The sequence below is a fragment of the Triturus cristatus genome, chromosome 2_1 (assembly GCF_964204655.1).
Source record: "Triturus cristatus chromosome 2_1, aTriCri1.1, whole genome shotgun sequence".
Taxonomy (NCBI): Eukaryota; Metazoa; Chordata; class Amphibia; order Caudata; family Salamandridae; genus Triturus; species Triturus cristatus.
In genome coordinates, this window is record NC_140581.1 from 358073013 (window position 1) to 358100164 (window position 27152).

The 27152-nt window shown below is 45.0% G+C and overlaps 1 protein-coding gene across 1 annotated transcript in view; it reads right to left on the reverse strand.

The window, feature by feature from the left end:
- The window catches only part of LOC146864194 (chondroitin sulfate proteoglycan 4-like), a 432950-nt gene that overhangs the window by 248263 nt on the left and 157535 nt on the right, over positions 1 to 27152 (reverse strand). The window contains exon 5 of the mRNA XM_085631285.1: positions 14127 to 14303. Within this exon, the coding sequence (XP_085487411.1) occupies positions 14127 to 14303 (177 nt within the window). The remainder of the gene's footprint in view (positions 1 to 14126; positions 14304 to 27152) is intronic.

Here is a 27152-nt window from a genome sequence, read left to right on the forward strand (position 1 = left end):
CCCGGACTTTGTCCCGGATATCCTCACACAAGTGCATTTCTTCACTGAAAAGGAAGCCATCTTACAAGCAAGGTAGGCTTGATCTCTAAAGGACAGTCAATACAAATATTTCAAGCTCTTGCTCCAGTGATGCTACAACGCTGTAGGGACTTTAAGCCAGTCACAGAAAAACTGTGTGACCTTAACATCAAATACCAATGGGGTCACCCCTTCACTCTGATCTACACCTGGAAGGGCAGACGGCGGGTAATTCTCTTGCTGCGAGAAGCTAAACAAGCATTGGCATAGCCAATAGGTCTCGCTTTTGGGACCTTATAAGTATTTAGTTATGCAGCACAATATTTTTGGTGCAACAACATCAACTGTTGCATGGCTAAAAACTTAAAATATCCCAAAAGCGAGACCTATTGGCTATGCCAATGCTTGTTTTCCTTTTTCTCTGTCCTCCCGCTGGATGTTTATCCGATATAAAATGTATCCGATGTAAAAAAATAAATTGTAGCAAAAAACAATCTAAGTGTTCGGCCCTTAAGTAAATGTTTAAACTAATAATAACAGGGATACAAGAGTCAAATGAATCTGACGAAGATGGAGGGGGAGAAGGAAGGGGGTAGTGCGAGCAGAGGAGTAAGACAAACAAAAAATGAAGCTGACGAGAAGGGAGGGGGAGAAGGGAGAGGGTAGTGCAAGCAGAGGAGCCTGATTACAGCAATAGAAGACACAAATGAAGCTGACCAGGAGGGAGGGGGAGAAGGGAGGGGGTAGTGCAAGCAGAGGAGCCTGATTACAGCAATAGAAGACAATCTGTCAAGGTTGCCCGAGCTCGTAAATCAGGTGTGGAAGCAGGTTTGAGTTTCTATTTTGGCATTGTCCTCTCGTGGTGTGAATTAAACAAACAAATAACTGTGCAAACACATAAGCGAGGAAATGTCAAAAGAAAGCGGAACTAACATGCCTCGCGCTGGCGCGCGCGATGAATTGAACATGTGTGACGACAGAGACCAGCGAAGGGACAGCTCCCAGACAGCACAGGAACAAGGTTTTAAGAAAATGCACGCTTGCCACGCTCCCTGGGGATAAGTTAATACTGCATCACAAAAAGTCTCAAAGTAGCTAGATTGAGATTGATGACAACGGGATGTGTTTTTACAGAACAAGTTACTACTCTGGGGAGTTGAGTGGTTTTATTACAGCATAACACAATTATAAAAGTAAATCATGGTTGCAAACGTCATTTGTTCCTGGAGTGTATGTATAGCAGCATATAAAAATGAAACAGACCAGGCAAATAAATAAAAGTGAGCGCAGGGACGCGCTCTGTGGTGGGGGAGGGGCAGAGAGAAGCGCTTGGGAGAGCGCTGTGCTTTATGAGCCATGACAGCCAGACAGAGAAAAGACAGATGGCGGCTGCGCGCGTGCACGAATTCGTGAACGCAAGCTTGAGGCCATGAAAAGCCTCTGGGAGCACTTTAAAAATCCACTAACTAAATGTCTCGCAGAGCAGCGCATGCGCTGGCTCAGGCGAGACCTAAAAACGTGTGCAGATTCTGACGGACACCCATGAGGCTAGTCAATTGCCTCCTTGCACGTCATCCCAAGAGGCCATACACCCGGAATAGGCTACGGTGCCCCCTACCAAACCCAGAGCGCATAAAAAGGAACACTCCTCCTTTAAAGCCAAACAGAATATTGTTCATCACCTCCACACCATGGAAGGTGCAACCTCTCCAGCCGCCTCCACCTCGGCTTCCAACTGATTGGGGATGCTCTGTCCTGGACCATGCCTTGGTTTGACTACCTGGTGATAATATTCTCTGGATGCTGATGCGGCAGGCCCATGGACTCCTCTCATGTGGCAAAGACATCCCGATGGGATCCGTTCCCAGAGGGAACTCTCCTCTTCTTACAACCCGATACTTGGGACCCCATTCCGGAGAGGCCTCCGGGCCCTCTCCATCATTCGTTTTGGCTTCCTGGCGGGGCAGACCCTCGCCCTGACGACTGCAGGCTGCAGAGGCTGGGGGCTGGATGTCTTATTTGCTACCTCCGCGCCCCCCTACTTGATTCGTTCCTCTGGAGAGTGACTTCTCCAGAATGGCCCGTTTCCAGACAAGTGGACCGTTCCAGAACCTACCTTGCCCTGTGGAATGGTTGCTGTCCTTTTTAGGCTTTGACACAGCGCTTGCCCTTTAAATGCCCGGGCGGCTGCCTCTTCCCCCCCTGCCTCCCTACACCAGCTGGTTCCCTTGCCCCAGACCATGGTTGACACATCCTGTATTAAATTTCTTTCTCAATGTTCGGGGCCTCAACGCTCCCAACAAGGGAACCAGATCTGGCGCTATGATCTTATACAGGACCCCAATGTCATTTTCCTTCAGGAGACCCACCTTTTGCAGTCCGACACACACCGAATGTCTCAGCCAAAATACCTGACCCGACAATGGGCATCCTCACCCTCTAAAATTGCTGGGTTTGCAATCTTGTGCAAAGCGGGTTTCTGCTCAGGGCCAGCTGAGGGCACATTGAAAGAACAAGGTGGAGAGGTCTTTGATTGCCTTAAAGCAGAGATACTATGAAGAGAGTATAAGGTGTATAGGTGTATAAGGTGGGGTCCGTTCTTGTTTGACGGCTTCGCCGGCAGGCAGCGTGGGCCCACATATCCAAAATTAAACTTGTGGATGGTACGTAGGCAATCTCTGAACAAGATAAACAGCAAGCGTTTAATTCTTTTTATACAGCTCTCTACGTGGAGGAGAGCCACTCCCAACATGATATTAGCTCCTTCCTAGATTCTTGCCCGTGAACACCCCTTGCCACTCAACACATGCAGCCCCTAGAGGCCCCGATCACCGTAGGTGAACTACAGCGAACTCTCTGCAACCTTCCAGTGGGTAAAAACCCCAGGAACGGATGCCCTTCCAGTCTCGTTTCATCGCATGTTCCTGCCCCAGTTCCAGGACCATCTGCTATGGCTTTTTAACTCATTTTCTGAAACTACGGGCCTTATCCCTACTATGTCTGCAGCTCAAACAGTACTCATTCCTAAATCGGGCAAAGACCTCTCTTCGTGGGCAACTTAACACGCCATTGCCTTACTAGACAAGCACACCAAGATCTATACCAAGATCTTGGCAAATCGTCTGGAACCATACCTCCCCGGCCTGGCCCACCCAGATCAGGTTGGTTTTCTTCACTATTGTCAAGGGAGCAGACAATATCCGGCAAATATCTCACTTGTTCGAGTAGGTTAATCGTTGAGACATCCCTGCTTGTCTTCTCTCTTTAGATGCCGAAAAAACCTTCGAATGCATAAATTGGGCCTTCTTACGCGCAGTCCTGCAGGAAATTGGCTTGGGGCCGGTCATGACATCTCGAATTATGGCACCCTATACCTCTCCCATGGCACAGATTCGGATCAACGGCCTGCTCTACCCACCCATATGCGTGAAAAGTGGCACTAGAAAGGGCTGTCCGCTCTCATCCCTGCTTTTCGCCTTAGTGGCTGAACCATTGACGATAACTATATGCCAGGTGGAAGATCTCAAAGGCATCCCTTTTGGCGGCCTGGAGTCCTCTCTGCCCGCCCTAGTCACTCTTCTTTTTTCAAGGGGCTTTCGCGTTTCAAAATCAATATGACCAAGTCCCAAGCACTGAATCGAATGATTCCCCCGCAGGATATATCTGGCTTGCGGTCACTCGCCCCTTTTCAATGGGCCTGCTATCACTACACTATCTGGGCTTGAACTTAACTCAGTTCCTGTCAACATGGACCCAGGCCAATTGGCTGGAATATAGAAGGTCAGTTTTAGAGGACCTGCAGGCATGGAAACCGCTTCCGATGTCCTGGCTTGGCAGCTTAACGCGGTCAAAATTGTTCATACTGCCAAAAATCTTGTATTTGTACCAGACATTGCCTACCCCTATCCCTCAGGATGCTATCCTCCGCCTCCAATGTGATGTTAACACCTTCATCTGGGGTGGGAAACACCTGAGGTTCTCTAATAAAATCCTCATGTTGCCTAGAGACCGGAGAGGCCTGGCATGTCCCAACCTTTTGGAGTACTACTGGGTGTCGCATCTCCGTTATATTTCCGAGTTCGTTGGCCACTAAAGCAACCAACACTGGTTCCACATGGCCCGTGCGGTGACCTTTCGCCCCCTTTGGGATCTGGCTTGGCTCCTGAAGCACCTTAGACCCCGTAGTGCTTATATTGCCACCCCCACAAAGACGGTCCTCGATATTTGGGACAGGATAGCGACCTTGCAGGGCCTCACCACCTTCCCTTCTACTAACACTCCTTTGGCCCGCAACCCGAATTTCCCCCGCCCTACAATTGCAATAGTTCCCCACTTGGAGGGAGAGTTCACTACGATCCAAAACCTCTTCGAGGAAGACACGTTAAAAACCTTTGACCAATGCAAATGGGACTTCCACCTCCCAGACCCATCCCGTTTGCAGTACTACCAACGGAGACATTGGCTGCTTCAACCACCTAACGTGCAAGAAACGACACGGCTACTCACACCTTTCGAAGACGTTGATGCGATCATTTCATGGCACACTGGGTCTGATCTCCCGCACATACCAGGTGCTACAACACTTGCCCCTATTCACCCACATAATTATCAAACACAATGGCATACAGACTCTGCAGAAGAAATCACCCCAGAACATTGGGAACAGCTTTGGCGAATCATTCCTAGGCTAATGGCTAGATGGTAACATACCCTGTCACATCTACAGAGAATGTTCCCTACTTCCTCCCCCGCTACTGGCATCGTCAATCGGCGACTGGAGATTTCATCCATATTTGGTGGTCTTGCCCACTATTGTATTATATTGTATTTGCATTTATATAGCGCTTACTACCCAACGAGGCGTCGAAGCGCTTTTTTGGCGAGTAGTACCCTACTCCGGGACCCATAGAAGATTAGTATTGAATTAGTATAGTGAAATATGAAAGTCATTTTAAGTGGTGGATAGGTTAGTCAGTTATTTGGATTCGGAAGGATAGCAGAAGGATAGAAGAGGAAAAAAAGTTTGTATTTATATAGCGCTTGTTAACCGCTTTTTTTTGGCGAGTAGCATGCTACTCCAAAAACCCATAAAGGATTAGTGGTGAATTAGTATGGTGAAATATGAAAGTAATTTGAGAGGTGGATATTAGTTATTTGGAGTGAGAAGGATAACAGAGGGATAGAAGGGGAAGAAAGGTTTGCATTCAAATAGCACACGTTACTCCCAATAGGTGTTGAAGCGCTTTTCTGGCGAGTAGCACGCTACTACGGAACCCATAAAGGATTAGTGTTGAAAATTAGTATAGTGAAATATTAAGTAATTTGAGTGGTGAGTATGTTATTCAGTTATTTGGATAGAGAAGAGTCGAGGAGGGGTAGAAAAGGGAAAAGGGTTTGCATTTATATAGCGCTTGTAACCCTGATGGGGTGTTGAAATGCTTTATTGGTGAGTAGCACGCTACTCTGGAACCCATAAAGAATTAGTGGTGGATTAGTATAGTGGAATATGGAATTTGAGAAGTGAACATGTTAGTCTGTTATTTTGTTTGAAAAGCATAGTGGAGTGATAGAAGAATAAAGGATTTGGATAGTTATTTTTTGTTTTGGAGGTCATAGCAGTAGGAGAAGGCTTTTGGATGAGTATAAAGGGGTTTTGGAGGGGAAGAATCAGAGGAAAGAGTTTAGAACGGTTTGTTTTAGGGGATCAGTTTAGTAAAAAGGTGTTAGATGATGCAAGGAGGGTTAGAGTAAGGGACAGTCTAGAAAGTGTAATTTTAGGGATCATAGTAGTGGTATGGGGTTTGGGATAAATGAGAGAGTGGATGTAGCTGATATATTGATAGATGTATAGTGTGAGAAATAGGGTAGTGCGTTGGAAAGAGTAGTAGAAAGAAGTTTGAGATGAGTCAGAAATATGGCCAGAAGATATATTGAGAGAAGTAAAGGTTAAGAAATAGGGTAGTGCATTGGAAATGCTAAATTAGAAGAAAGTGATATATATATATAGATCCATAAGTACATTGAAAGTATATAGATGCATAAAGGAGGTAAGTATATGTAATTAAAGATATTGATAGAGGTACAGGATGAGAAATAGGGTTGTGCATTGGATATGCTTTTTCAGGAGAAAAGTAACAAACACACACATCCAAGTACAAGGATGGTACATAGATGCACAATGGAAGCAAGTACATGGTAGCGGAATAACGAATCGCTTACTGTGGGCCTATTACCTAATCTCCACAATCAGCATTAACTGATGAGTTGCATTCATTACACAGATGTATATTTTAGGGGCGGGTCTCGTGCACATGCTGCATCGAACCCTTGCCTTAGAAGTGGCATGGGGCCTAGCTGGCAGAGCTACATATTTTTTGCATACACTGTCCCCCCCTTCCAGACTATGGCAAACATCAGGAAGGGTCTACTGGCATGCATTCATGACTGTTGCTTACTTTAAAAAAGCAACTCCGGTCATACCCCTGTACACATTTAGTCTGCTCCTTATTCGCTTAGTAAAAGGATATACCAACCTCGCCCTGCTCATATTCTGAAGCATGACAGTTATTTACCATTAACTAGAGGTCTCTGGCAATGATTAAACGATCAGGATAAGCTGGGAATCGCATTTAATTTAATTACATTGAATACAGTAATTTGAGCAGCCTGTCCCCTGCACTGCTTGATGGGGACAGGGAGTATGGTTGACAGTTCTGTGGCGTCAAAACGGCGAATCAATGTAATGTGCGTCAATATGGTGGTTAGTGTTGCACCACATTACCCATGATCATGTAGTGGCTATTGTAATATACTTGGTGGCTTGGGGAAATGGCGCACACTCCAGTCTGGTCTCAAGTTATCCAAATAGAAATACAAATATTACAAATGGTGCTTAAGGAGGATGTAGAGCCACCAAATCTTCCTCAATGGGAAAATAGACAGCAGTCTTTTCCTTGAAATTCAAATTAGGCTCTAAGCACTCCAAAATTAAGTCCAAGTTCGCATTATGCGTAGATTTCCAGTGTCTTTTATTGAATATGCTACTTACCAGTATGCATCTGTTCTTGGCATGTAGGGCTGCTGACATTCATATCTGTGCATAGATCGCCGCCTAGTGTTGGGTCCGGATGTTTGCACGTTGTTGTCCTGGAAGAGTCTTCGAAGTATCCTGAGATAGGTGACTCCTCCCCTGGACCACAGTGCGCATGGGCATCCTCTCCATCCTCAGATTGTTTTTCGCCATTGTGGCAGTGATGGAGTAGATACAGAAAGTGATGACCATGCTATACAGTAATTCTGAGAGCTGCAGCTGCTACAGGCGCCGGGGAGGAGGGTGGGCGATATGAATGTCAGCAGCCCTACATGCCAAGAACAGATGCATAGTGGTAAGTAGCATATTCAGTTCGAGGCATGTGGGCTGCTGAATTCATATCTGTGCATAGAATACATAGCAGTACCTCCCATTAGCGGCGGCTACCAGTGCCAGCTGCAGCGGTCTGAAAAAGAGTTTTGAGAACAGCCTGTCCTACAGCTGCCTGCTGTTTTGAGTGTACATCTACACAATAGTGTTTGGTAAATGTATGTATAGTGGACCATGTGGTTGCTCTACATATATCATGTAAAGGAATGTTTCCCAGGAAAGCCATGGAGGCCCCTAACTTACGTGTTGAGTGGGCTCGTGGGGGAATCGTTAATGTGCGTTTAGCCTTTTGATAGCAAATTTGAATACATTTAACGATCCATCTGGCTATACCTGCTTTGGAGATGGCGTTGCCTTTGTGTTGTGGGGAAAAGGCAACGAAAAGTTGTTTTGTCTTCCTAAAGCTTTTAGTTCTGTCTATATAGTACATGAGGGCTCTTTTGACGTCTAGTGTATGGAGCATTCTTTCAGCGACATTTTGTGGATTCTGAAAGAAAACAGGCAGTTCAATCGTTTGATTCATGTGGAACTGCGATATTACTTTAGGCATGAATTTGGGGTTGGTACGTAGTACGACCCTGTTTGCGTGAACCTGTATGAATGGATCTTGAATGGTTAGTGCCTGGAGTTCACTAACTCTTCTCAACGAAGTGATTGCCACTAGGAAAGCTACTTTCCAGGTGAGGAATTGAATCTCACATGAGTGGAGAGGTTCGAAGGGTGGACCCATCAGTCGGGTGAGGACCAAGTTGAGGTTCCACACTGGTGCTGGTGGGTGTCTTGGGGGAATTACTCGTTTGAGTCCCTCCAAGAAGGCTTTGATGGCAGGCACTCTGAATAAAGAGAGGTGCTGCCTGTTTTGGAGATAGGCTGCTATTGCGGTTAAATGGATACGTATTGAGGTGTATGCCAGATTGCATCGGTATAGGTGTAAGAGGTAACAGATTATGTTTTGAATGGATGCGTCTAGCGGGTTAATGTCATTGTTATTGCAATAAATGACAAACCTCTTCCATTTGGCTGCATAGCAAGCTCTGGTAGTGGGTCTCCTAGCTTCCTTAATGATCTCCATACAGTCAGGTGGCAGGTTTAGGTAGCCAAACTCTAGGACTTCAGGAGCCAGATCGCCAGGTTCAGCTGTTGCGGATCTGGGTGCTGAATTTCTCCATGGTTCTGCGTCAAATGCGCGGGTTTGATGCGCAGCCTTTGATGCGGCACCACGGAAAGTTTCAGAAAGGTGGTGTACCATGGCTGGCGTGCCCATGTTGGAGCAACTAGGATGAGTGTTAGTGAGTGTTGTCACAGTTTGCGTGCCACCAGCGGCATCAACGGCGCTGGGGGAAAAGCGTACGCAAATCTGCCGGACCAGTTCATCCATATCGCATTGCCCTGCGACTGTGGATGTGGGAACCTGGCGGCAAAGCTTTGGCATTTTGCGTTTTCGCTTGTGGCGAATAGGTCTATCTCTGGATGACCCCACTGTTGGAAGTACGGTTGGAGTACTGACGGGTGTAGCTCCCACTCGTGCATCTGGTGGCTGTGTCTGCTGAGCAGATCCGCCATCTGGTTGTCCTTGCCGGGGAGGTGTTCTGCCATGAGGAATATGTTCCTCTGAATGGCCCACTTCCACATGCTCTGAGCCAGATGAGACAACTGTGGAAAGTGCGTTCCTCCCTGCTTCTGTATGTAGTACATGGCAGTCATGTTGTCCGTCCGGATCAACACGACTTTGTTGCACAAGTGTACCTTGAAGGCTTTCATTGCCAGGAAGATTGCCATCAGTTCTAGAAGGTTGATGTGCATCTTCTTTTGTTGTATTGTCCATAGTCCCTGCACTGTGTAATGGAGTACATGAGCTCCCCATCCCTGGAGAGACGCGTCCGCTGTTAGTATGATTTGTGGAACAGGCTCTTGGAACGGTCGGCCCTTGTAAAGGTTTTGTGGATTCCACCAATGCAGAGAGTTGTATGCCCGACCGCTCACCGACACTAGGTCTTTTAGTTGCCCGTGAGCCTGATTCCATTGACGTGCCAAGTACTCCTGAAGCGGGCGCATATATAGTCTCGCGTGCGGGACTATGAAAATGCAGGAGGCCATCATGCCTATCAACTGCATTAACACTCGCGCAGGAAGGAAGTGTTGGGGTTTGAACTTTGAGATCAGCATTTGCATGCCGTTGATCCTCACTAAATTTGGCTGAGCTGTGGCTGCCAGAGTGTCTATGGTCGCACCTAGGTACTGTTGTACGTGTGCGGGTTGGAGATGTGATTTTGGGTAATTTAGTGAGAATCCCAGACTGTGAAGAAGGTGAATGGTGCGGGACATGTGGCTGGCACATTGCTGGGCTGACTTTGCCTGAACAAGCCAGTCGTCCAGGTAAGGGTAGACGTGAATGTGTTGCCTCCGTAGATGTGCAGCCACAGTAGCTAGGCACTTTGTGAAAACTCTGGGTGCTGTTGTCACGCCGAAGGGAAGGACTTTGAATTGGTAGTGCTGCCCCTGAATAGTGAACCTGAGATATTTTCTGTGTGACGGGTGTATGGGTATGTGGAAATACGCATCTTTGAGGTCTAGCGTGGCTAGGAAGTCTCCCTGTCTGAGCAGCGGGAGAACCTGCTGTAGGGTGAGCATGTGGAAATGCTCTGAGAGAATGTAGTGGTTGAGGGGTCTCAGGTCTAGTATAGGTCTGAGTGACCCATCCTTTTTTGGTATTAAGAAGTACAGAGAGTACACCCCTGTCCCCTGCTGGTGAACGGGCACGACCTCTATTGCGCCTTTTTGCAGCATACTTAGCACTTCCTGCTGTAATAATGCTAAGTGCTCTGAGGACATAGGACGGTGCTTTGGCGGTATTGTGGGTGGAGTGGAGGTTAATTCGAGGCAGTAACCGTGTTGAATAACATCTTTGACCCACCTGTCCGTGGTGATGGTATTCCACGTGGACAGGAACCGCTGGAGTCTTCCCCCGACAGGTGTTATGTGGTCGGGGGGAAGGGAGAGGGCGTCACTGTTTGTTTTTGGGGGAGGACCTGGTATTGCCGTAACCACGTCCTCTGCCCTTAGTGCTGGAGCCACGATATCCACCTCGGGTGTTTTTATCGTAGGTACTTTGTGTGCCCCCTTTATTGTAGGTTTGCTGTGACCCCTGTCCTCTACCCGCTCCTCTATTTCCGGGGCGACGAAAGGAGCCACTACGAAATGTCTGCGTTTGCAGAGCCCCCATTGACTTTGCAGTGTCTGTGTCTTTTTTTATCTTTTCTAGGGTGGTGTCAACCTCTGGTCTGAATAAGTAGTCGGGGTTGACCGGCTGATTGAGGATGTTATTTTGAACCTCAGGTTTGAATCCGGAGATTCGTAACCAGGCGTGTCGTCGTAGCATGACGCTGGTGTTTATTGCTCTTGCAGCTGTGTCGACGGCATCCAGTGCACACTTAATGGATGCGTTTGTGAGAAGTTGTCCCTCCCTGATGAGGAGCTCCGCTGCCTCTTTGTACTCGTCTGGTAGATGTTGGAGTAGGGTCTCTAACGTGTCATAGTGTGAGCGATCGTAGCGAGCTAGGAGCGCCTGTGTATTGGCAATGCGCCATATGTTTGCCGCCTGGGCTGCAATCCTTTTGCCGGAGGTCTCTAGCACCTTGGACTCTTTGTCCGGGGGAGGAGCATCACCAGTTGTCTGCGAGTGTGCCCGTTTGCGAGCATTAGCCACTACGATGGAGTCCAGAGGTAACTGGCCTCTAATGTACGTAGGGTCCCCAGGTGCTGGCTTGTATTTTTTCTCGATCCTGGGGTTTATTACCCGTGCCCTGGTGGTTTCTTTGAAAATGTCCTTTGCTGGCTTGAGGACACCTTTCAACATGGGCAGAGTCTTTACGGTCCTCTCTGAGGATGCGAAAGTGTCCACCAAGAAATCGTCCTCGATTGTGTCTGAGTGGAGTTGCACTCCATGATTGGCTGCGGCACGTTCAATGAGGGCGTTAAATGCAGCAGTGTCCTCTGTGGGAGACGTTTTTGCGCCATATAGCTGCGTGTCCTGTGTATCCATAGTGGCACCTGGGTCTACAGGGTCATCCCAAGCTTGATCAGGGTCCTGCTGGCCTTCAGGGTCCATATCCGTGGGGTAGGTGGTGTCGTCACCCATGTAGTCCTCTATTGCGTCCGTGTCGGAGTGCGTCGGAGAGAAGGACTGTGGATCTGGGTAAGAGGTGTGGAGGCGTTCATAAAGAACTGGTTCCGATTCCGCCGGCAGTTTTTGCTTTAGCGGGATCCTGTAGGAGTCCAAAGCCTGCTCGGAAGTGATCTTCCGCTTTCGGAGCATGAGCCTGCCGGTGTCGGCGTCGATGAAGTGGGACGGTGATGTCCCAGTAGGAGAGTGTGCAGTAGATGGGGACCTTGTCTGGGTGACACGAGTTCTGATCTCAAATAGTTTTGGCGCCGTGGATGGCGGCAAACCAAAGGTGATGTTGGTTGGTGCTGAAGGTGCCTTTTGAGCCTTTTTTTGGCTCGGAGCCCGACGTGGGCTGGAGGGCTGCCTTTTCTCTGATACGTTGCAAGGACGCTGCAACTTGGCGCACCGAGAACTCCGACGGTTGTTTGGCGCCGAGTGGTTCTGTAGAGGTAGGAGTGGACTTCTTTGGAGCCACAGGGTCATCGAGTCGAGGAGAGGTAGTAGCTGTCGACGGCGTCGATGATTGGACCGTAGTCGCTGCTTTCGAGGTGGATTGCGATGCAGCGGCCATTTTAATTTTGGTGGTCGGTGCAGATTGTTTCGGTGCCGGGGGCCGAGGCGCTTTGGTGGTACCGATGGCCTTTTTTTTTGGGTCGGCGCCGACATCGGCTGCAGCGAGTACGGCACCGAAGTCCCTTTTGGTGCGGTCGGAGCCGACGGTTTTGGCTGGCGTCGAAGGTGTGGTGGTCCTCGAGCCGACCAGTGTTAGTTTCACTTTCGGTTTCTGTTGAACCGGTGCGACTATTGGTTTCGGTTTCGTGGAAGGGAAACCAGTCTTTTTGGGTAATAATGGCTCTCGCTGGATGTCCGAGGCCGGGCCAGAGGGTGGGGCCGAAGAACTGCGGGATTGATCTTGGGTAAGGCCCGAAGGCGATCCCTCGACCGGAGCCGTAGACTGACGCAATGTGATATCCTCCGTTTGGACGGGTAGGCCCTGCTCGTCACCAGAGCTACCTTCTTCGGCCCCTAAGGCCTCATCGTAGTCTCCTACCTCATCGTCGGCTTCTTCCCTGTGAAAAAGCTCTTCATCTACGTCTTCCGATCTGGAACCGTGTTCGAAAGCGGGGCTGGAGGGTATGTTTTCCACGCTTTCAACATCTTCGTCCTCGGTACTGAAGATGTTGGTCGGGGCCGGTGCCGCTTGCTGCGCATCAAGTCTCGCGGCTCGTCGATTCCGGAGAGTCTTTTTGGATCTGAATCGGGCACAGGCCATACATTTCGATTCGTCGTGATCCGGTGAGAGGCATTTGTTGCACACCGGGTGGACGTCGATATGTGGATATTTCGCGTGGTAAACAGGACACCGCTTGAATGGGGTCCTCGATTCCATCGTCGATGTAGGGTCGATGGTCGGATATAATGGATCCGAAAAAGTTGTTGAGGTTGCTAAACTAGCAAGTAAACTGTCGATACCTATCGGGAACAGTACCGACGAAACTAAAGGCCTTTTGGCCTGAAAACTAAATTTTCCTAACTTGAGTCAAGATAAGCACATCCGAACCCAATGGCGGAAAAAAACAATCTGAGGATGGAGAGGATGCCCATGCGCACTGTGGTCCAGGGGAAGAGTCACCTATCTCAGGATACTTCGAAGACTCTTCCAGGACAACAACGTGCAAACATCCGGACCCAACACTAGGCGGCGATCTATGCACAGATATGAATTCAGCAGCCCACATGCCTCGAACTCAGACATTACACTTCATATTCAATACGTCAGTTCCTCTGTACATAATTCATTCTCAAACATAACAGCTTCATGCTACAGCTTCATGCCAACACGTGTTTCGTCCGTTTTGTATAACAAGACTTCATCAGGGCTTAAAATGTCACTATCCTTACAAAATCTGTCTGAAATCTATAGTCCATGAGAAACGTATTTTTTAAAATCACAGTGTTAAGCTTCAGTCCACATTGTATATAGATGTGGAAAAGTATATATGTTAACTTCCGTATTCGGTTGGCAGAGTACTCCAACCCATGCAATGTTCGTGGCGTTCAAGTTTCTCATGTACTATAGATTTCTTTGCCATATGCATTGATACCCATTGGGGGTGGTGGGAGTTGTGGAGAGGGGGGGTTCTCTTCTGCAGTTGCCATACTAACAGTTGACTGCAGCTTTTGCTTACAGTCTTGCTGCTGTGGACATGGGGTACATAACGGCGTTTGGCTCTATTGTATTGCCTCACATGAAAAAGTGGTGCATTGCATTGCTAACTGTACATCATATGCTTTGCACTGTGGTGCATTTTCATGTCCCTCAATAAAAAAAGATATGCTACAACTCAAGCTAAGCTGTGGCAGTATTCATTTTGATTATCATTTTTACACAATGGTGTGGGTCACTCTCGAAATAAACTCATCCTAAACATAACCAGGGAATTCCCAGTGCAAAGAAAAGCTTGCAATGTACTCACAAAAATGTCCATTATTCAGCAGTCTATGCAGTTACACAGAACTTACCCTAAAAACAGAGTTCAGAATTATCACTGGTGATTCATCATTTACTGGTGTGACTGTCACATACAGCGCTTCCGGTGAACTCTGTTTCCCCCGGTCAGTGTTATTTGCCACAACAGTAAAGTTGTCCCACAATGTTTCCGTGCCATCGTGCACGTAAAAAATAAATTCCTTTTCAACCTGTCAAAGAAAACAAAACAAAGAAGGAAAGTAAAGGACGACTAAATGATCTAAAATAAAACATACAGGTAAATATTTAGGGCCTCACTCACAAGAGTTTCTAAGGGTCTGTAGTTGGGGTCGCAAATCCCAAACCCAATTTCACAAAGTTAGGATTGAGGTATTTTCCTGATCTTAAATCACACTTTCGAAAGACAAAACAATTGTAGGATTTCTCATTATAGTTGGTGAAGGGTTAAGAGTCGAAATATTGGTGTTTCATTGGAAAGGGGCAGAGGTGAGAGGTGGAGCACTAGGAAAGTGAAGAACACCTACAAAGCTGTACATTCGGGAGCTCTCACAGACATTCGTAATGGTTTCGACAAACAACTTGTGCACTTAACCGTACAAATGGCAGGATTAGGTTGGCACGTTTTTAGAGGGATTCCTCTGGCCTACCCCCCATAGAAGACAAAACATGTTTGATATTCTAATTAAGAATCCAGCTATACTGTAACGGCATAACATGTATAATAGTATTTGTGGTTAGCAGGAGAGCTCAGAAATAGCTACCACTTGCTTAGATATTCATGAACACTACTTGGTATTTCTGTGAGATCCCAAAAAGGCAGAAATGTACCCAGAGCAGAGGATGAAACAAATGGAGAAGTAGATTTCTGAGTACCGACAATAGCTAAAAGAATAAGCACCTCAACCTGGAATCAACAAGAGAGTAACACTCTAGCAGCTTGAATGACCCCTGTGCTTAGAAATATGAGACTACATTTTAACATGAATTGTCCCTTTCAAAGGGGACCCTTTTCAAGGTATCATTTAAACGACTATTGTTTTCTATGGGGCTCAAAAGGTAGACCTACCAAAAGTGCAGCTAGAATCTTGGATTTCTTAAATGTTTGTGATCTTTTTTTTATGGACAGTTTTAACAATTTCCAAGTTATTTAACTCAACATTTAAAGCCTGATTAAGCTTTTGAGAACAAAGCCTGGAAAATCTGGAGGTTGCTTTGGTAAGGTGCCTGTTGGGAATCCAGACAAAGGCAGGAGTTTCAATATATTATTAGCAAAGGCCTTGCTAATTCTTGTGCAGGCAAGAAAAACACACAGCTGTTGTATGAACTCTGGCATGGCCTAGCACAATAAACTTAGAGCATCAATTTTCTACACTTTGGTTTTTTTTCACAGGTATGTAATTAATGTTAATGTAACCATTAGTGATTATACCTTTCTTAGTTAAAAGAAAATCATTCAATAATTTATAGTCCTTGAAATGATTCCCAAGCTCCTTCTAGCGAAATCTTTGACTGCAGGTAGTTAAGAGTCAAATACATTATTAAATGTGAAGATTAAATGTGAACGTGATTATAATTTTATAGATGGAGGTTTTACTGACGTGATCATTTAACAAAACCATATGTGGCCCAAATGGTTCTTTAGCTGTATAATCTGTTCCCTTGTATCTACACCAGCAGTCTCCAATCTTTTGTGCAAAAAGAGCAACTTATGTTCTATTAAAATCATCTGGAGCTGCTATTATTATTAGTGTTGTAATAATGACCACATCAGACAAGATTACATTAGTGGTCATCATATTCAAGAGTACCAGCAGTGGTCACCTCAATGCATCAGACGGCGTTGCCAAGACAAATGTAAAAAAAGCCTTCATCTGTTTGGAATGCTTCTACGCAGGTAATACATGCCAACCATAGCACAGTGCACTGGGCACAAAAATATTAATATTAGTAATAAGTCTCCCCGCGTGATGTATCACTCAAAAATCAGGTTTAAACATATTTTGAAAATGTAACCTTTTTTCACCAATTATCAACTGATGAATTCTGAAAATACACACTTCTTTTCTTGAATAGACAATGTTGGCATATATATATTAATTCAACCAAGCAAAAGGTTCCAATAAAGTAGGTTGGGATGCATGCAGGAAAGCTACTTTCAGGTGACTGGAGAGCTACCAGTAGCTCACAAGCCACTTGTTGGAGAAGTTTAAAGAGACACAAGGATGACCTTGGCAGGCCTTCCCATACTACCACTTGTCAAACACCGGATCATAGATGTACTTTTCTCCTTGATCCCACTCAAACCAAAGGACAGCTGCCTCAACCACCAAGGGTCAAATGGTTAACAAAATGTGCTCTCAAATTTAATAATTACATACCAGAATGTAGATAAAAGAACAGCACTCCCCAAAGGCTATGTAGAGCCTATCAAGAATGAAACAAAAAATGCATTACTCCACATGACTCTTAGACTCCAACTGCCCCACCATGGAAGGTTCAGAATCCTGCCTGAATTCCACAACCTGAAGGATTGCACAACTGAATTGTTCCCTTCACAATAATTCTGCAATTAGTAAGCTGACCACTGTGTCGCCAAGAACTTAAATCTCAACTTGTTGAAACACTAGTAAGCTTGGACATCTCCCAGTTCAGCCCTTGCACCTTTCATTCCAGCCATGCCCCTGAGCCTATATATTGATTTCCTTTTCCAAGTTATCTACTTATAGGACCTAGATGCCTTCACCAACCAATCAAGATTACCAGCGCATACAAAACAACCATCTCAATGAGACTCATCTCCCATGGTCTCTTCACAGTGTAAACCAGTCTAACAATTTCCTACTTAAGGGATTAAACTCGGATGATTTGAAGATCTTCTCTATAAAGCCACTCTTGAAGAAACCCTCACTTAATTCAACCAAGCTAGACAATTGCCCATTTCTGTGCAAATTGATCAAAAGAGCTGTATTCACCCAACGCAACAACTATATTTAGAGCTGTGAACTTCTTAACAATGTCCAGAAAGAGATCCACTCATGTTGTGTGATGGAATACTCCTTCACAGCAACATGTGATTACCTTAAGTACTATGTCGACAACTATTACTCTCTCGCCATCGTACTTCTGAGACTCTGACATGGTTCATTGCTCCACTGTGCTTGAACATCTCAATGACATTGGAAGACAAGACAAAGCAATAGACTGAATATCCTCCTGCCTCTACAGATTATGTTGACATCTATAAGCATGTATCCTTGATCAATCAAATGTGGCTTATCACAAGGCTTCCTAATTGCTCCAGTTCTTTTCAATATATACCCAAATCACTGCCATATTTCCTGGAGTGCTTTGGCCTAACCTGCTGAAGCTCTACAGACAGCATTTAAATCCAGCACCAGATAGTGACCCACATGAAGCCCACGGCCTGGTGGCCCCAAACCATGACATCCTCACTCTCCAGCACCCATATTAAAAATTCTTGGAGTAATTGAACACACTGAATTCAGCCACATTCTCAGACCAGAAGAAGAATCCTGTTTGTTGGGCCACAAGGCAGTTCGGGGCTACGAGACCCAAACCTGGGTGGCTGAGGATATTAGCTCCTGGAGTCCTAGGATACATCCTGCTGTGTCTCAGCAAACTGGGCCGCATATAATCCTTTCCACACACAACTCTCAGTGTTGGAGTTACAGGCTTCTTCAGGGAAGTATTATGGGGGACAAGTACCTAGGACTCAACAGTCAGCCAACAGACACAATAACATAAGGTCCATCCCAGTGCTTATCTTATATGTCAAAAGAAAGTACTTTAATCACACAGCAGAACTAAATACTACAAAGTTCAATTGGGCTTGCTAGCACAGGGTTACAATCTTGTTTCAAATTACTGTTAGCATTAAACATCCTTTTCAATACTCTATCCTTGCTCTGGCCATTCTAATTGTTATAGTCCAGGTATATGAAGTTTAGTGGCATGAATAAGGCGCATGTGCAGATAACTTCACTTTTTACCCCCGCTTCCCCTCCCCTGGTACTATGCATCAATCGGTTCAATAATTCTCAGCCCTGGCATTAATTCTGGAAATAAATCTCAAATCATTGCATGCATATTGTCCCTTGTTTCATTTAGTCCTGCTTTTACCTGCTCGCTGGTGTTGCAGATTGTTTGATGCTGCTTTTGCCGTCCAGGCCCCCACCCTTTACAGAAATTGCTGTGAAAACATTGTGGTGGCTTCATTTCAAAACAGGAATCGATGGGCGAGATCAGGACAGCAGGTCTTGCGTAAGGCACAACATCTTCAGTAGTTGCAGCCCAGCTGGCTGAGTGCAGATGGATATTAAGGCTCATTCGTCAGCAGTGGTGTGGCTTCAGCAGCTGCAGTCTCTCAAGCCAGTCAGCCCCACTTCAAGGGTAATGAGGCTTCTCTTCTTTAGCAGAAAAAAAGTACCAGCTCACCGTCGAACAGCAGTAACCAAAGAACATAATGATATTGATGCTTTTAAAGTCCAAGTGCAGTTCACAACAGGAACCTCATACAGAAACGATAAATCTCTTGGCTTTATTCGAGCATGCACTCCTTTTTCTGGATGTTCCTCATGCCGGGAACAGCCTGGGCTTCTCCTGAGCAGTCTCTTCTGCTGCAGGGCCAGGCACTCTCCATCCATCTCTCAACAGGCAGGCAGTCCTATCAGTGCAAAGCAGACCCTCAGCTCCTCCAGCAAAATTTGCTGACATCAGTGATTTTCCCTCACTTCTGTGAGGCTGGTTGTCAGATAGTGTCTAGCAGGCATCAGGCATGGTCACCAAGTACTCTGCAAAGCACTCATTTTCTCGGGCATGAAGAACGTGGGACTGGAACAAGGGATGGTGGTTTATAGCCCACTTTGAAATGTATTTTTCATACAGGGGAAATGGATCCACTGCTAAACATTTTAAAACTGTACTGGGATGGTTCTCTCTCAGATGTCATTTTCAGACTCCTCGTCAGACACAGTGTTTGTTCAAAACTGTGGTTTTCATAGTAGGTAGCAATGGGGGTGTCTCCAACTGGAGTATCCACAACATAGGAAAAATGAAGTGTGAGTTATTTGCACCTGGTGGACATTATCTTTCTGATGCAGAAATCAGGGACAGACAAAATGGAAGGCCCTGCCTATAATCACCTGCATCTTCACATTTCCAAGGGAGTAACTCTTCAGCTTAGTTTTCTTTTCTGGACTGGGTGGAGATCTGCTCTACTGGGTGCCATAATCAGTCCATGACAGGAGGTCAAAGGATTTCATAAACCCATGTAATCCAGCGCTGTCCTCCCACTTTATTCCATTGACTCGGTCTGCTGCATCCTCTGTGCCAGAAGACAAAAGCCAGCCTTTGAAAACAACCACCCATCACCACCAGCAAATATGGCAAAAGAAATAACAAAAAGATAACTGGATTTCCTAAGAAAATCTTTCATCCTTCTGCTTGTTTTTTTCTGCATGGGGAGTAGGAGCAGACATTCATGGAACTGTTTGGAGGGGAAACTGACAAGGATGCATAAAATGTGTTACTATTGGTCAATATGTTAATATTGCAACCAAAAAGGAGCAGTTTAATGGCGTCGTCATCAGGACATGAATTAAGGGCAGTGTGAGCAACCATAGCAAATAAAACATGAAAATGGGGAAAACCATGATTGTAAGAAATTGCCGTGCAATTGACCAGAGGTCCTAATAGACAAACAACGGCTTGCCTTCAAAGGCCAAATGGGGCATCATGTGAAATTGCTGTGAAAGCTAGAGGGGTCATTATTTCAAGCCCTGATGGTTTTGGGGTGGAAATGGTGGGAGATGTGGTGTGGGTTTGGGAGGAATTGCCCAAAGACATGCAGGTAATTGTCAAATATGTAATGCACACTTAGCCCTGTTTTAAATGAATACTAACAGCTGAATGAAGAACCAAATCCGGATTAGACCAATAAGCCCAGATAAGTATCAGTTGGCCACAGAGTACATGCACAGAAACCTTGAGACTTGCTGATGTGACACAACAAAACCTGGCATTCAATGGCTGCCTGGTTTCACTGAGCTGGAACTCAATCAGCCCGTCTGTCACTCTAATTGAAAGTGTGCGTTCATATGGGAATTACTGAACTTCCTGGCACAACATACCGATTTGACACTTCCAGATTTGAAGCTTACTCGCAGGCAGTAGCACCTAATTGGTCTAAAGGAGGCAGAAGATCGAACCTGCTGGAAATGAGGCAGACTGAAAGCGATAGACTCCAATATAGATTCTCTCACTTATACAAAGTGTAAGAGAAGCTGGAATTGCTAACACCTGGCTAGATCAGAGTGATCGCCCAATCTCAGAGGTAGAGGATAACACAACAAAATCAGACATATTGTTGCTTGTGGAAATTAAAACAGAGTATGAGGATCTCTAGTTCCAGTCCAAAAGGAACAATATCAGGATCTCAATCCCCTATATCGAAAAAACAAATGTATTGATATGTGAAAGCCTGAGCAATCCACGGAGAACCTGCTAGCAGACCTCTTTGATAAGGAGCACGTCTGTGACTTCCTTCATAGAATGTGGCCACCGATCACTGATGTCTAGACCACCTCCCACCTTAAAACCTATATTAGTGCACTTCCTGAATTACTAGGACACTGGCATTATATTACGCCTTGCTGGAGTAAGGGGAACGTCAAAAACCAAGGCTCCATCCTCTTCTTTTTCTCAGCTTTCAAGGGGATGGTACATGAAGTGCCTAAAGCCTTAATGGAGATAAAGAAAAGCCTTTGCACTCATGACATTAGGTGAGCAATACTATTTCCCACCAGACAGATGATCTAGCATAAAGAAAGAACACATATCTTCAGCTCCCCCAAGAAGGTTTGGCCCTATACCTATACTAATACACATTGCAAAGAGAAACCTGGTGAAAGCTTACATAAGTTCTCTTTTATGGATGAACCCTGCCCTGAGGGAGGGAAGTGGGAGACAAGCTCGGTGATGTGGAATAAAAATGTTAATTGGTGAGGAGAGAGAGAATCCCTTAACTGATTTGTTATTCATACCCACATTGGTCTATGCTGGTCTGGGAAATACTCTCTTCTATGCATCAGCCACCATCAATAATCTGGCCCTGGGTAATGTTATGCCTCCATTTCTGTGAACATTCTTAGTTATTTCATTATCCTCTTTATACTACAGTATGGCCTAACCTGAACCAGGGTAAGTGAGAGCCATGGGTGATTAGTGAAGAAGACCTCCCAAAGGTGTGCCACAAAACATTACTTTCAGGAAGACTGTTGAAATTAAAAACTGAGTTTTCTTTACTGATGGTTGGAGGTATAAGTGAGAGGAAGGAGGGAACAGGAAAAAGGTTAGTTTATGAGCATCAGCAGTATCGAGTTGTGTACCTCATTTTACTGAATGCATAGTACTATTGCACACTTCAGTAAATCCCAACAATTAAAATGTATGCCCAGGAATATTTGGGCCTAAACAGTATAAAAAAAGCCAGGTTGATCCTGGCTTACTTGGAATAACATCAAGTGGCTGTTGCTCTTCAACAAGAGATACAGCGACAGAGCTACACTGTCCTTTGCCTCTAAATGGTGCTACTTTAGACATTCTCCTCATTCAGCTCCTACTCCCTGTGGTTGGTCACAATTATCAGGAAATCAATAGATTTCAAGCTACATGGAGCACACTCAGGTCAACTGCATAGGCTCCGCAAGGAAAAGGATTATTATACCTACAAGTTAAACTGAAGCAGTGGAAACCAAACAGAACACTGCACTCCCGGTTTGCACCACTTATCATACCGTCTTACCACAGAAAATATGTGGAATGGCACTGCTTTCTCAGTACAAGCTGCAAAGCTCTGCAGCTCAGTACCAGCCAGCATTACAAGTACCTAGGACCATATACACTTCTGAAGACAGTTGAAAACATGGCTATGTCCTAGAAAACTGCACCACGCCACAACCCGACAACAGAGCCTAGCAGTTGCACCATCGAGCACAATCCTCAGCTTACAAAAAGCAGATTGCAACCAACCCAACCACCAAACTGCTCTAAATATGCAGGTAAGCTAAGAAGGGCTGAGCTATCGTTCACTGTGGCATTATATAGTTATATGCTGGTATAAAAGCCAGTTATGACCCACAGTAATACTGAGACCATAATATGCAGTGGTCAACAGCAAATGCTAACGTATACCTCATAAATTCACATAAGGGAAGTCTGCTACAAGGGTTGTCCTTCACCGTCAATGTAGAGCAAAAAATTAGACATAACCAAATGAGCAGGCGTGGAATACCTGAAGAGTTTTGTCACACACCGCCTGACATTTTAACTTTAATATAGTCCATCACTTCAGGTCCCAAATACTTATACACTGACCACTTCTGCACATCTCACAAAGACACTGGTATGGGATGATAATAAGATCCATATCAACAGATCTCTCCACTTCTCTCTCCCTACAATCATGCCAACTCAGGATCACAACTATACACAAAATCTAAGATTGGACAACCCAGTCCAGTAAACAGCTAAGCAGACTATATCATAAGAAATACTATAAAGGGTCCTGCAAAGCTGTTCAAAGCTACCAACATAATGAAACCCATAAAACTGTGCATCTGTCTTCCACATTTCCACATCTACACCACTGCTGCGCTCTGGGTCCCATAAAACGATAACTGCACCTCGGTGGTCATCACGTACAACATGGAAACAATTCCCTCATAGGATCAAAACAAAGATAACATCCTTTAAACCACACATCCTACAGGATATGGTGTGATACTTATGTAGGCATGAGCTTCTGTGCCCCACATAGAGGTAGTTAGCGCTATATAAATGCTGCAATACAATTCAGTACAAACTACAGACCCACCCCTCACCCCTACCATCTACCAAATGTCAGTGCTCAGGAAGAAGTCATCAGTAGTACTTTGCTGCCAATGATGGCATTTGCTAAAGTAAGCCCCATCTCCGTCCTTCTCATTTAAATTTCTGGGTCTCCACCCTCCAGCCATAGGAACACAAGCAATACACTTCTACAGTGTGGGGAAAGCTGTTTCTATCCTTCATCTTGTGCCACGCTAAGCCTTGGGGATTCAAAACGAATCCTACTGGTCCCAGTTCTCCGATGCACACATGCAAAGAGCCCTATTACCAGACATGTGCTACATATGTAGCAAACTTAAAGTATCCAGACCCAACGAGCTCAAAATTAGGAAAACGAGGCATACCCCGCTAGAGTGCGGGAAAGGAGGCAACTCCTTTTTGTTAATTAACCCTCACACACCCTATTGGTGTCATGCTTCATCATCGGGTTCACCCTGACCCCTAAAGTTCAGGGTGGGCTCGACCATATTTCAGGGAGCGCTTTGGAGATGTAGGCCAGGGGGTCTGAGGATAAAAATCCTACCACGTCCCCCAGGTATCCCTTTATTCGCAGGGATGTAGTGGATATTAAAATTAATATATACAGGGGGTCATTGGGAAGTAATGGTCCTATGACCCTAAAGGTATGCGAACATGTTTCAGCCCTAAGTCAATGGACTGTAAGGTCCCAGGCTTTCTTCAGGGTAAATTGTGATTCCCTCCCTGGAGTTTAATAGGGGTTAGTTGTGGTATCCTGGGTGTCATAGTGATGTTTCCTTGACACCTAGATATCTCTTGCTCATTGTTAAGTCGTAGGAATGTTCAATCTGTTGCCTAGGTTAGAGAATGTGATGTTTGAATAGGGTTCTAACAGCAGGGGCGGTTGGGAGGAGAAACTGTGATCGTGATAGAGCTGGATGTAGGGTTGGATGGGTCCTATTATACTTTGTGACTAAACCTGCTTATACTTGATGAATCTTCTTCTCCAAGTGGTCTTACTTCATATAAAGGAGATTCTCACATTGGCGTAGTCGGCAGCTGGACAAAGGAGGGACCCAACTCCCACAACGCTCTGCTTACAAGGTACTGTGATCATAAAACAAGGGGCTGGGAGCTTTCGCCGTGAATGCTAATAATAGGGGTATTAAGCAAATCGTCACGGGCTCGTCTTTTGTGTGTTTTGGGGAAAGATTTCTCTCATGGAAAAGTAAGAGAGTCTCTTTCAGTGAAAGATCGTTAAACAATTTTGTCGAGGAGTGTACCTTATTGCAGCGCTGTGTACCGTTGTGGAGGTGTGCCGAGTTGAAGTTCTGGGGTTGTGTCATCGTGGAGTCTATCTGTGGACCTTGCTTCGTCGTTGCCTTAGAGGAGCTGTTCGTCCGTCGACCTTGCGGTGCATCTGATGGCGTATTGGAATCCTGCAGGGGGATTCAGTGATCAACGGCGTCATCATTGGTGTGCGTCAGTCTTGGAATTCTAACGAGTAACGCATGCGCAAACGGGGATTCAGAGATCAGCGGCGTCATCGTTGATGTGCGTCAGTCTCGGCATTCTAACAAGTCACACATGCACAAAGGCTGTCTAATTCTTGGTTAAGGGACTAACTCGGAGGGAGCTACGTTCGTGAGTACATCCAACGCATGAGCAAGAGGTGTTTGTGTTGTCTTCACGCATGCGCAAGAACGGTCGTCAGTTCAACCTCAGGTCTCTCAAGTCTCGCCGTGATTTTCACAGTTAAGGGAGGCATCTACATTTACATGGATATTGAGTGCTTTCTCCCTGGAACAACGGTGGCACATAAGTATATTTGGAGCTCGTCTGTTTCTCTTCAATTGCAGGTTGTTTAGATGTTCTAAATAACTTCTCTTCGTATAAATACACATACTGCTGCTCTGAAATTATTCACTTTTAAGTGTGGCTTTTGATAAAACTGCAGAAAGAGAACGTTAGTACTTAGACAGTTTTTTTTTGTTTTCTTTCAATTCTTTTTCTGATACAACGCTGCCATCTACTGTTCAAATTTGTGAATTCAATGTTCCAGGATTTTGAGGTTTATGTGGGGTTGTTGTCATTTACATTTGGTATTGAATTCATTTGTTAATGTGGTTTTTTTTTTCTTCAAACTCATTCATCAGATCGGGGTTTTAGTATAAGAAGCTTTGTTATTTTACATTTGTCTAGTTACAAATAATAAGTATGCAGAATGTGACTGCTCCTCCCTTCTTTTTATCTGAACCTGGTGAGCCTACTATCAAGTGGAAGAAGTATTTGAGCGGTATGCTAAAGTCTGTGGTGCGAATCTTGGTGCAGAGCGGAAAACCGCTCTTCTTTTACATTGTCTCGGGTCGGAGGGACAAGATGTTTATGATCATCTAGCTGATTTAACTGCAGCGGAAGCCAGGGGTCTAAATGAATATGATGTTTGTAATAAAAAATTAGATAATCATTATTTACCAAAGGTTAGCACAATACTTGAAAGGTATCAGTTTACTAAAAGGCTACAGAAGGATGGTGAATCAGTAGAGGTGTACGTTACTCAACTAAGGAAGCTTGCATCTTCATGTAGATTTGATCAACTATTAGAGGAGAGAATAAGAGATCAGTTTATGTTAGGGTGCAACTTAGAGAAAGTTCGTGAAGAACTCTGGTTAAGAGATGAACCCTCCTTAGAGGAGGTTTTACAAGTGGCTAAAAGAATTGAACACTCCTTGAAGTGTGTTGACACATTAAAGAAGGATGTGAAAGTTTCTATTCAAACTGTTAAGGAGGGTGTTATAAGTAAAAATGTGTCTAGAGGGGATGACCCTGTCAAAGGTAAACCTAAATCTTTTGTACCGAAATGTTTTAGGTGTGACAAACTTGGGCATTATGCTAATGATAAAAAATGTCCGGCTCTGGAGGCAATTTGTGCCAAGTGTAAGCGCAAGTGTCATCTTTCAGTTGTTTGTAAAACGAAAAATTCTCCTAGCAATCTCAAAACTGTTGAGACAGAGTTTCAAGAAGAGGACTTTGTATGTGGTCAAATAGTGGTCCAGATCAAATCTGATGTGCAACAAAATAAGTGTGAAGAGCAAAGATCTTGTCCTTTGGATACAATACAAGTTGATGGTGAATCTACAAGAGTACTTTTTGATTCAGGGGCTAAAATTACCATTGTGTCAAAAATGTTTTTTCAGTCAAAGCTTGCTGGGAAGGTCAAGTTAATGAAACCAGACATACGTCCCTTGGCATATGGGGGTGAGCCCATACCTCTGTGTGGGTATTTTGTAGGTTTAATTGAATATTGTGGACGCTATGTTGCAGGAAAGGTGTATGTTTCAAAGAAGGGTGATAGCATCATCAGCTGGTTCCACCAAGCGGATTTGGGAGTCATGTTGGATCCAGGGAGTTCCTCTCCAATTATTCTTAAACAGAATATTCAGACAGTTCTTCTTGATTCTGATGAAGATCTTGTGAGTGACATTAAAAGGAAATTTTCAAAGGTATTTAGAGAGGAGTTAGGGTGTCTTGAGGATTTCAAATTGAACATACCTCTACGTCCTAATGCTCAACCTTCTACTTGTAAGGTAAGGAGTGTACCCTTAGCAGTTAGGGAGGAGATGAAGAAAGAATTAGATAAACTTAAAGATGGTGGAATAATTGAAGAGGTATCAAACACTGAATGGCTTGCTAGGGTTGTAGCTGCACGCAAGGCCAATGGGTCTCTACACTTATGTGTGGACTTGAGACAACTAAACAAGTGGGTGGTTGTTGATAAGTATCCACTACCTAACATCTCGGAGCTACTCACATTACTTGGTGGTGCAAAAGTTTTTAGCACAATTGACTTAGCCTCTGCATATCACCAAATTGAGCTGGAGATGTCTTCCAGGGATTTGACTTCTTTTATCACACCTTTCGGAACTTTCAGATTGGTTAGGATGCCGTTTGGCTTAGTGTCGGCGGCATCTGTGTTTCAACGCGCTATGGAGAAAGTTCTTGAAGGGTGTGATGGGGTTTGTGTCTATCAGGATGACATATTGGTGTTTGCAAAGGATCACAAGGAGCATAGGAGGTTGCTTTTTGATGTGTTAAGTAGACTTGAAGGTGCCAATTTAACCATAAAATTGGAGAAGTGTCATTTTGAAACCTCTTCTATTCATTATTTGGGACACACGATCTCAGGAGCAGGT